Here is an 11,635-nt window from a genome sequence, read left to right on the forward strand (position 1 = left end):
AGAGCTGGATGAACACAGCAGGCCAAGCAGCATCATAGGAGCTAGGCCCGAAACGTCAGCCTTCCTGCTCCTATGATGCTGCTTGGCCTGCTGTGTTCATCCAGCTCTACACCTTGTTATGCTAACAGGGCTGCCTGGCAGGAAAATGAATAGTGGCAGACTACATCTGGTGGTGCTTTGGGTAGATCCTGAAACAGGTTTAGCTTCCTGGTGGAGCCAGGAAGACCATAAGACCACAAGACTTAGGAGCAGAAGTAGGCCATTCAGCATATCAAATCTGCTCCACCATTCAATGAGATCGTGGCTGATCTGATAATCCTCAAATCTACTTTTTCCCATACACCTCAATTCTCTTACTGATTAAAAATCTATCTCAGCCTTGAGCATTCTTAACAACCCATCCTCAACAACTCTCAGTGGTAAAGAACTTGATAGATTCACTATCCTCTGAGGTAAAAGATTACAAAGATACAACCTCTCCACACTTATCCTGTTTGGTCCCTTCAGAACTTTGTATGTTTCAGTAACATTGAATCTACTCATTGGAGTTTAGAAAGATGAGAGGCAGAGTCATACAGCAAGGAAACAGACCCTTCGATTTAACCAGTCCATGCCAACCATGTTCCCAAACTAAACCAGCCTCACCTACCTGCACTTGGCCCATATCCCTCCAAACATTTCCTTTTCATGAATTGATCAAAATGTCTTTTAAGCATTATAACTGTACCTGCATCCACTATTTTCTCTGGCAGTTCATTCCATACACAAACCATTGTGTAAAAAAAACTGCCCCTAGTGTCCTTTTTAAATCTTTCTCCTCTCACCTTAAAAATACACCCCCTCATTTTGAACACCCCCACCCTAGGCAAAAGACCCTTGTCATTCACTTTATCTATGCCCCTTGATTTTATAAATCTCAATAAGGTCACCCCTCAAACTCCTATGCTCCAGTGAAAATGTCTCAGCTTTTCAAGTCTATTTTTATATCTCAAACACTCCGCTGCTGGCAACATCCTGGTAAATCTTTTCTGAACTTTCTCCAGTTTAATAATATCCTATCTATAATGTAAGTGCTGGCAGAAGTATTCAATTTCTACTTATAAGAAAATCCCTTCATAATTGAGGTCAACCTAATGAACACTCTCTTTACTTAGATTTGGGGACCAAAACTGTTCATGGTATTTTAGCTGTGGTCTGGCGAATGTCTTGTATAGTTTTAACAAGACTTTCCTATCTTTATACTCCATTTCCTTTGAATAAAGGCCAATATTGCATTTGTCTTCTCTATTACCTGTTAAACTTGGATGGAAGCTTTCTATGATTCATGCATGAGGATCCCCAAATCCCTCCAACATGCAACTTTCTCTATTTAAATAATATTCAGTTCCTCTATTCTTCCTGCACAAGTGCATAAGCTCACATTATATTTGCCAAGTTTCTGCCCAGTCAGATATCACTCATAGGCTCTGTAATCCTTACCACTTGCCTTACTCCCACTTATTTTTGAGTCATCTATAAACTAGCATTTTTACTTCCCTTATCGAAGTCAATGACACATACATAGTAAATAATTGTGGCCCCAGCACTGATTCCTGTGGCAGTAGTTACAGGTTGCGATCCTTTATCCCAAATATCTATCTTCTGTCAGTTAGCCAATCCTTTATTCATACTAATATACTACCTCAACCACAATGGGCACTTATCACATTCAGCAGCCTTATACGTAATACCTTATCAATTGCCTTATCTAAATATCTTGTTTTAATCTGTACCTTATGAACAGCACTCTTGATTAACCGGCAAAAATTATATACTTGAAGTTTACCGTATTATTGTGATTTCCGAGTAGTCAGTTGAGAAGTCTGTTTGCCAGTAAGTTTTATTTAAGGCAAAGTTGCATTATTATTTAAGTGATTTATGCTATAAATAAAGTATAACAGTGATGTGTATATCCCCAAATTATGTTTCTATTACTTAATGTGTTTTTATATTGATTAAGTGGACCTCTTGATCAACCAGAATAGATATCAACTGGCACACTTCTGGTCCCATAAGTGCCAGTTAATAAAGAGTATGCTGTATATCACATCCAATGGTTCCCCTTTATCTATTCTGCTTGTTTCCTCAAATATTTCTAATAAATTTGTCAGGCATAATTTCCAATTCATGAAGCAATGCTGACTGTGCTCAATTATATTATCTATTTACATAACCATAACCGTAGAATCCCCAGTGTGGCAACAGGCCCTTCTCTAAATGCTCTTATATCCTTTGTAACAGACTCTAACATTTTCCCAATTACAGATGATAAGCTTATTGGCCTATAGTTACTGGTTTTCTGTCTCCTTTTTTGAATTAGGGTGTCACATACACGGTGTCCCAGTCCTCTAGAACCTTGAGAATCGAGGGATTCTTGGAAGACTACTACCCAGTGCATCATACTTCCTTTAGTAGCTTAGGATGCAACCCCTCAGGTCCAAGGTACTTATCAGCCTTTAGCCCCATTAACTTTCCTAATATTTTATCTCTGGTGAGAGTTAGTGTATATATTTCCTTCTCATCATGTTTTCCTCTTTGTATTTTCTTGAATACTATTAGTGTCCTATACAGTGAAGATTGATGCAGAGTATATATTCAACTCCTCTACCATTTCCTGGTTCCCTATTACCTCCCAGCCACTATCTCTAAGGGGTCAATGCTCACTTTGGCCTCTTAATATTTCTTGCTCATTGGGATGTATTTTCTGAGAGTCATGAACTATTTGCTTAAACAACATCTGCAATTATTCATTACCAGTCTGTTCTAAACTCGTCTTCCAGTCCACTCAAATAACATGGTCCTGATTCTTTGTAATTAAGTTTAGCACAGTTGTTTCCAACCAAGGTGTCTCACTCTCAAACTGAATGCTAAATTTTACGATGCTATGGTTACTGTTTCCTGGGGAATCCTTTAGACACAGGTTATTTATTAAACTCTCCCCATTACACATTACCAGATGCAAAATGGCCTGATCCTTGATTGGATTCACAACATATTGTTCTAGGAAATTATCCCAAATACATTTACTGAATTAGCTTCAAGACTACCTGTGCTAAGCTAATATTCCCAATCCACACAGAGAACAAAGTATTGCTCTCATTATCTTGATTTACTCCTCGTCGTACAATACAGCTAATGTTAGGGAGACTGCAGATAACATCAGTGTCTTCCTCCCTTTGTTATTTCTTACCTTTACCCATATTGATTCTATACCTTTCTTGCTACCATACTTATTCTGCCTGCACCAACAAAACTACCCCACCATCCTCTTGTTCCTGCCTGTCTTTTCAAAAGCCACATACACCTGACTATTTAATACCTAGCTGTGATCTCCTTGTAACCATTTATCCCTAATGGCTGCAAGATCATGTCCATTAGCCTCTAGTCCAGTTAATTTATTTTGTTCAAAATACAATATACATTTAAAGTAAGATGCCTTTTTCCCCATTTGACCCTATTTGCTGATTCTCAGAAATGTTTGTACACTCTGTCCTGTCCTGTACCACTCTGGGCATCCCTACCAAAATAGCTACCCTGCAATGCTGTCATATCCTTTTGTTTTATAAGCCTACATATCACCTCTCCAAATCAGTGGGAAGGAACTTCAGGTAAGTCTTAGAATAGGGAGGAGAGTACCATCAGCGGACAGGATGCTGAAAGAATTCTTTAGGGGCTGAGAGGAGCACACCTCTCAAAGAGACTGAAAGGAAGCCTATAGGGTATTTGGTCTGCTTGTAAAGATTGTACTGTAATTTAAGGAAACAGTGCAGCTAGTTGATATAAGTGCTGGCTTAGGTAAATATTGGGCTTCACTGAGTAAGGTAGGCAAGGTAAGATTCTTTCATCTTTCTTAGTGTAAAGGGGCAGACATGGCAGTGGTGTGCCCTCCCTGCCAGATGTGGGAGATCAGGGAGCAGTATGGTGTCCCTGATGACTATGCCTGGAAGAAGTGTGACTGGCTGCAGCTCCTCACAGACTGCATTGTTTGATTGAAGCAGCAGTTAGACACACGGAGGGAGCATACAGGGGGCAAACAGTGTGATAGACATTAGTTAGAGAGGTTCAGTCAAGTAGATGGGTGACTGCCAGGAGAGGCAGGCAAGTAGTGCAGGAGTCTCCTGTGGCTATTCCCTCTCTAACATGTATACCATTTTGGATACTGTTAGGGCGAATAGCCTCTCAGGGGAGTATAATAGCAGCAGCCAGGCCTGTGACACTTCAACTGGCTCTGCAGTAGAAGCAGGGTTGGGCAAGATCCAAGTGAGCGATAGTGGTCAGAGAATCACTAGTTAGGGGCACAGAGGCATTTCTGTGGCTGCGTCCAAGACTCCAGGATTGTGTGTTGTCTCCCTGGTGCCAGGGTCAAGGACATCTCTGACCAACTGCACAAAATTCTTAAGGGGGAAGGTGAGTAGCCAGGGATCCTTGTGCACAATGGTACCAATGACCTAGGTAGAAAGAGGGATGAGGTCCTGCGGAGTGAGTACAAGGAAGCTAGGAAAGACACTGAAAAGCAGGACCTCGAGGGTAGTAATCTCTGGATTACTACCAGCGCCACATGCTAGTGAGGCGAGGAACAGAAAGATAGGTCAGATGAATGTGTAGCTAAGGATCTGGTGCAGGGGTGACCTGTACAAGAGGGATGGGTTTCATCTAAACTGGAGGGGAATCAATATCCTCGCAGGGAGGTTTGCTAGTGCTATTCGGGAGGATTTAAACTAGAGTGGCAGGGGGCTGGGAACCAGAGGAGCAGGTCAGCAAGTGGAGGGAATGTTGGGAAGGTAGGATGTTAGGACTTGTAAATCAGAAAGAAAGGACAGGCAGAGACACATAAATGAACACTACGGTACTAGTGGGTTGAAGTATGTTTATTTTAATGCAATAAATATTAAGGATAAGGCATATGAGCTTAGGGCCTGGATCAGTACATGGGATATGATGTTGTGGCTATTACAGAGACTTGGTTGCGAGGGAGATAGGATTGGCTGCTTAACATTCCAGGGTTTCATTGTTTTCCATGAAATAGAGTAAAAGTTAGAAGAGGTGGAGAGTTGCATTTACTAATCAGGGAGAATGTTACATCTGTACTCAGAGAGGACATGCTGGAGGGCTCATCCACTGGGGCATTATGGGTAGAACTCAAAAATAAGATGGGTGCAATCATCCATTATACTATAGGCCTCCCAACAGTCGAGGAACAAATATGTAGGCAGATTATGGTAAAGTGTAATAAAAACAGAATTGTCATTGTATGTGACTTTAACTTCCCCGGTACTGACTGAGACGCCCATACAGCAAGAGGCTTAGACTGGGTGGAATCTGTTAAGTGCATCCAAGAGAGTTTCTTGCAACAGTACGTGGATAGTCCAACTAGACGAGGGGTCATACTGGACCTTGTATTGGCTAATGAACCTGGTCAGGTGACTGAGCATTTTGGTAACAGTGATCACACCTCTAAGATTTCAATAAAAACCGAAAGGACTGCGGATGCTGTAAATCAGGAACAAAAACAAAGTTGCTGGAAAAGCTCTGAGGAAGGGTCAGCGGATCTGAAACGTTAACTCTGTTTTTTCCTTCACGAATGCTGCCAGACCTGCTGAGCTTTTCCAGCAACTTTGTTTTTGTACCTTAAGTTTTCAGCTAGCTATGAACAAGGATAAGTCAGACCGTGTGGGAAGTACTAAATTGGGGGAGGGCAAAATATGTCATATTAGGCAGGAGCTAGGGAATGTTAATTGGGAGGAGCTGTTATCAGACAAGTCCACATTTGACATGTGGGAACTGTTCAAAGACCTGCTGGGGAGAGTTCAAGACTAGTCTATTCCAATAATGAAGAAGGATAAGGGTGGTATGGTAAGGGGGACACTTAAATAACGAGGGATATTATGAATTTAGTTAAAAAGAGAAAAAACAGCATAAGCAAGGTGTAAGAAGCTAAAATCAGATAGGGCCCGTGAGGAATTTAAGGAAAGCAGGAAAGTACTCAAGTAGGGAATTAGGAGATCAAGAAGGGGCCATGAAATGACCTTGGCAAGTAGGGTTAAAGAGAATCCCAAGGCATTCTATTGATACATTAACAACAAGAGGACAACTAGGGAGAAGGTAGGACCTCTCAAAGATAAAGGAGGGAACTTGTGCTTACAGCCAGAGAATGTGGGTGAAATCCTAAATGAGCAATTTGCATCGGTACTCACTCAGGAAAAGGATATGGAGGGATAGTGAGATGGGTGTGGAGCATGCTAATATGCTAGGGCATTTTGAGATCAAGAAAGAAGTGGTGTTGGATCTCTTGAAAAGCATTAAGATGAATAAGATCCCAGAGCCTGATGGTATCTACCCCAGGTTATTGAGAGGGGCAAGAGAGGAGATTGCTGGGGCCTTGACCAAGATCTTTGTATCCTCGCTAGCTACAGAAGTCCAGGAGGACTGGCGAGCAGCTAATCTTGTTCCTTTGTTCAAAAAAGGAAATAGGGATAATCCAGGAAACTACAGACCAGTGGTCTCACATCAGTGGTTGGAAAACTATTGCAGAGAATTCTTAGGGATAGGATTTATGCACATTTGGAAAAGTATGGGCTAATTAGGGACAGTCAGCATTGGTTTTGTGCAGGGCAGGTCATGTCTTACTTAGTTGATTAAATTTTTCGAGGAAGTGACAAAGGTAATTGATGAGGGTACAGCAGTGAATGTTGTTTACATGGATGTTAGTAACACTTTCAACAAGATCCCTCATGGGAGACTCATCCAGAAGATGAAGATCTATGGGATCCATGGTGACTTGGCCACATGGATTCGGAATTGGCTTGTCCACAGAAGACAGTGGGTAGTGGTGGAAGGGCACTTTTCAACACTTGGAGGATTATATGCATTGTTGGTCGCCCAATTGAAGGTTATACTTGCCATCGAGGGAGTGCAGCAAATGTTCATTAGGCTGATACCGGAGATGGTAGGAGAGTCTTGTGAGGACAGACTGTTCAACTGTGCCTGTATTCACTAGAGTTTAGAATAATTAAAGAGAATATACTGGAAGGAATAAAATCTAGTGGAGCTAGACAGACTCGAGGCAAGAAGAATGTGTCCTGTAGTTGCAAGTGTAAGCCAAGGGTCACAGACTCAGGATATATGGCAGGCTATTTAGGACTGAGATGAAGAAACGTTGCTTCATTCAGAGGATGGTCAAGTTGTGGAATTTGCTACCACAGAAGGCTGTGGTGGTTGGGTCACTGAGTTTATTCAAAAAAGAGACTGACAATTATTTTAGACATTCAAGGCATCACGGGTATTGACAGAAAGTGGGAATATGGCACTAAGTTAGAGAATCAGCCATGATCATACTGAATGGCAGAGCAGGTTAAAAGGTCTGAATGGCATTATCCTGCTCCTAGTTTATATGAATGTAAGGGCCACGAACTTCTAATCTTGTTGTGCCATCATTGTAAGTCATAAGCATAGGTTTGTGTTCTTCTGCCAGAAAGATTAAAACATTGGATATTTAGCTTTGAAGTATTTGAGTGAAAACTTAAGTTGTTTTTGTACTCAGTGGGGTGTGTGTCTGATGGTTTCTGAAGGATGGATCCTGTGAAGTAGGTGACACCCTTAACTTAACCCTACCAGAAGAGTTAAGAGTTCATGAATTAAAAATATAAAATAATTTGCATCATACTTACTTCTCCCTCTGTTTTACTATTCTCTTGGATGATTTTAATCCAGTTCAACATATCATCTCTATCTTCAGCTTGGAATAGGTATTCATAGAAATCGGATGTAGTCAGCCTGAAAACATTCTTCCTTTTAGTCTCACTGTATGAAATATCAATCAAACAGGCCTTAATACAAATGGGCTGTTCATCCTCACAATCATAAGTCACTGCATCTCTTTTATCCTTGTACAGGTATAGGGAATGTGATCTCAGGACAGCATACACCTTTTTCCAAGAACGAATGCTGCTTACAACTCTCTGTTAAAAAGAAATAGAACAATGATTAGTTTTAAATGACCTAATCTGTAAATAACACAGAATGACATTCATTTCAATACTCTACAAATAAGTATGCTTAGTGTCTGTGTACAGATAAAATGAAAAGTAGTATAAACAAGAGAAAGCTAAGGTCTTGTGAGCGATACATGAATAATTGAACAAGTGAAAAATCAATAGACCAACAAATAATGAGCAGAACTAATGCACAAGAAACAAATAAATAAATCATTAGATAATCCAAGAAAACGACTAAATAAGTACAGCATAACATAATAATACAAGTCAGCGGATCATATAAAACTATAATATCCTTTTACCCAAAATCATTTACTCAAAACCATACGTTTCTGATTGTGCAGAAAAGCAATTTATTGACCAATACAGCACTGCAACTAAAGGTCATGTTTGTAAGTAAGAGATCACCATAAATCAACAGCTGAGTTACATTTATGTGGGATTTTTCCCTATTTAAAATACTACCATCCTTCTGCACCACAGAAAAAAAAAAGTCTTAGATTTCTAGCCCATTATTGTTACTGCATTAATCTGAGGGATACGATGATAGTATTTAAGGTTAACATGCATAACGCTCCATCACAAATGGGTATCAATACTATTGATAAAATACTGCACTGATTTTCTGCATGGTAGTTATATTTTACGTTCATATAGTTAGTACTATGACAATGAAATGTGAGTTCTGTATGCATATTGCAACAGAAGGCCTGGGGTTTACCCACCACTGGCAAGGGAGAGGGAAAAATAAAGAATTCCCCTGATACATCAAAGAGGTGAGTGCTGGAAATAAACAGCAGAAAACAGGGTACTATTTTTGGGAGCCACTTTACAGGATCCTTGATAAAGGCTGTCATTTAAAAGTACATCTACCTTTCTCTTTAAGACTCTGGGTGGCTTGCTGTGTTTAAGAATACTTTCTAATTTATTTGCTGATTAGGTTATATGTTTAAGATGAGCGTAGCAGCCAAACTATTCTAAACAGAATTAATTCTCTTTTGGTAAAACACACATGAATGATTGTTTATTGATCAACTATTGATCTTGTAATAGGCATACCAGATTTTTAAATAACTAACAGCACGAGTGATATCAACGTTATACTAAATAAACAAAGAATATACTTAAATATCATTAATTTTTTTTTACTTTATCACAGAACTTTAAAGCTAACAAATCGCAACCTTTTATACGTGATTTCATAAACATCCACAAAATTTGCCTGCTTTACTCCCTTCTCATGCGTTTTTAAGCATAGAGTTATAATTTCGTGTTGCACTTACAATTAAATTGCTGGATGCTGACAGAGGAAACCGCATCCTACGCAGACTGACATTAAGTGTTCATACTTAGACTACCTTGTGGTTATATAAAAATATTTTGATGATTGGCTCAGGAAGTTATGATGCCTCAATATTGAATTACCTCACATTAATTCAATTCTGTAGATTCATAATATTTTTATTAATTATTTATTAATTTATTAACTATTTAGTGTCAATCTTAGATTCAAGATCATACTACACAACATACAAGGTAAATTGATAACAGTAACCTTATATTTTTCCAACAAAATATGACTGGTATAAATTGAGCAGAAATAACAAAAATGATCACAGAAGAATGTTGAATTAGTCAATATCATCTTGGGAAAAGCAGTAGCACTGAGTTATTATTTATAAGCAATTTAAGACTGAATGAAACAGATAAAACAGAAAGAGAAAGATAAAACAGAAAGTGTGGGTTAATTTGTTAAACATTTCCAAGGTGTATGCCTTTACATCCCCTATGTGTTGTCCACTTCCTGTGTGAAGAACAACTTCCCGACACCAGTCCAGAATTTGTTTCTTTTTTCAAAAATAGAGCTGGTTAAAAATGGAATGAGATTAATGATAGGTGAGGAAAGTTTATTCACTAATCCTGGCTTCTGGAATAAGGGAGACTTTCTTTGGGAGAACAATAAAACTCAAGAAAATTTGTGTTAATTGCTATGTTTCTCACATATTATGTGGTTCTACTGGATGCAAAATCTATACAGGAATTACAATTTCCTTTGAGTTGTGAGTTGTTTCTTGTTCACATCTCATTTATGGAACAAATTAAACTGAGCTCATGTGTGAAAAATAGGTATAATAAAAATATTTGTGTTATGCGTCTAGGTTCAGTGGTGGGCATGGAAGTGAACATTTCCACTTGGAGCAGGTGGGCATTGCTTGAGCAATAGGTGGTTCTCAGCTCATTACGTATGCAAGCACAATGGGTAGGGCAAACCTTATGGCAAAGCTAGGCAAGGTGATGATGCTCCTGCTGATATCTTAAGGAGTCAATCGTCTTGCCACCATATTTAATGGGCACCTGGACAAGCATTCATTACTTGTAAACCAGGAGCATCACTTGGACTCCAGGAGTTGATACCCGTAACTAAACATTCTGGCTGTTCCACCTCCTCCAGTCAACCTGCCGCCCTTCCCCGGTCTTCCTTCTCAGGGAAATATTAAAGATCTTTAACTATTAATATTTATCTCTTAATCAATTTGAATTAGTCATGTGTCTCAGTACTGCTGTGGGACCTTGCTGTTTGCAAACTGGCTGTCACATTTCTTACATAGCAATAATACTTAACTGGCTCTAAAAAAAACAGAGCATGCAAATTCTTTTAAAACACTTCAGTCTGCAACAAAGAGAACTTATAATCCATCAACCCAACTCTACATTTCTGTTTTCCAAAATTAGATTATCTATTTCACATTAAAATAAGGACAGAAATTACAGCTTTAAAATGGAGGCCAAATTACATTTGTGCATCTTGGCCAGCTTCTCTTGAAGATTATACGCCGGTGACTTGTTTCTTTCTTCTTTACAAATTTCTTACATGGTATGTGAATATTGCTAGAAAGGCCAACAATGTTTGCCAATCCCTCATTGACTTTAAGCTAACTGGGTCCCTCAGAGGACAGGTAAGACTAAACCACGTCATTGAAGATTTTGAGTCACATGTAAGACAGACCAGGTAAGGACAGCGACTTCCTTCCCTAAAGTGCAATCGTGAACATGAGGGGTTTTTTTATGATCACCATTGCACTAGCATTTTAATTCCAGATTTTACTGAATTCAAATTTCACCAGCTGTGGCAACAGGATTCAAATCCAGAGATAGTAGGAACTGCAGATGCTGGAGAATCCGAGACAAGGTGTAGAGCTGGATGAACACAGCAGGCCAAGCAGCATCGTAGGAGCAGGAAGGCTGACGTTTCGGGCCTAGACCCTTTATCAGAAATGAGGAAGGGGAAGGGGATTCTGAAATAAATAGGGAGAGAGGGGGAGGCGGATAGAAGATGGATAGAGGAGAGGATAGGTGGAGAGGAAACAGACAGGTCAAAGAGGCGGGGATGGAGCCAGTAAAGGTGAGTGGGGAGTTAGGAAGGGGATAGGTCAGTCCAGGGAGGACGGACAGGTCAAGGGGGCGGGATGAGGTTAGTAGGTAGGAGATGGGGGTGCGGCTTGAGGTGGGAGGAGGGGATAGGTGGGAGGAAGAACAGGTTAGGGAGGCGGGGACGAGCTGGGCTGGTTTTGGGATGCGGTAGGGGGAGGGGAGATTTTGAA

The 11,635-nt window shown here is 39.9% G+C and overlaps 1 protein-coding gene across 3 annotated transcripts in view; it reads right to left on the reverse strand.

Moving 5' to 3' along the window:
• Positions 1-11,635, reverse strand: part of arhgap23a (Rho GTPase activating protein 23a) — a 306,389-nt gene that overhangs the window by 77,444 nt on the left and 217,310 nt on the right. For all 3 annotated transcript variants that reach the window (XM_048614508.1, XM_048614509.1, XM_048614510.1), the window contains one exon: positions 7,707-7,997. In XM_048614508.1, coding sequence (XP_048470465.1) covers positions 7,707-7,997 — 291 coding nt within the window. The remainder of the gene's footprint in view (positions 1-7,706; positions 7,998-11,635) is intronic.

This window comes from Rhincodon typus, chromosome 30 (assembly GCF_021869965.1).
Source record: "Rhincodon typus isolate 14 chromosome 30, sRhiTyp1.1, whole genome shotgun sequence".
NCBI lineage: Eukaryota > Metazoa > Chordata > Chondrichthyes > Orectolobiformes > Rhincodontidae > Rhincodon > Rhincodon typus.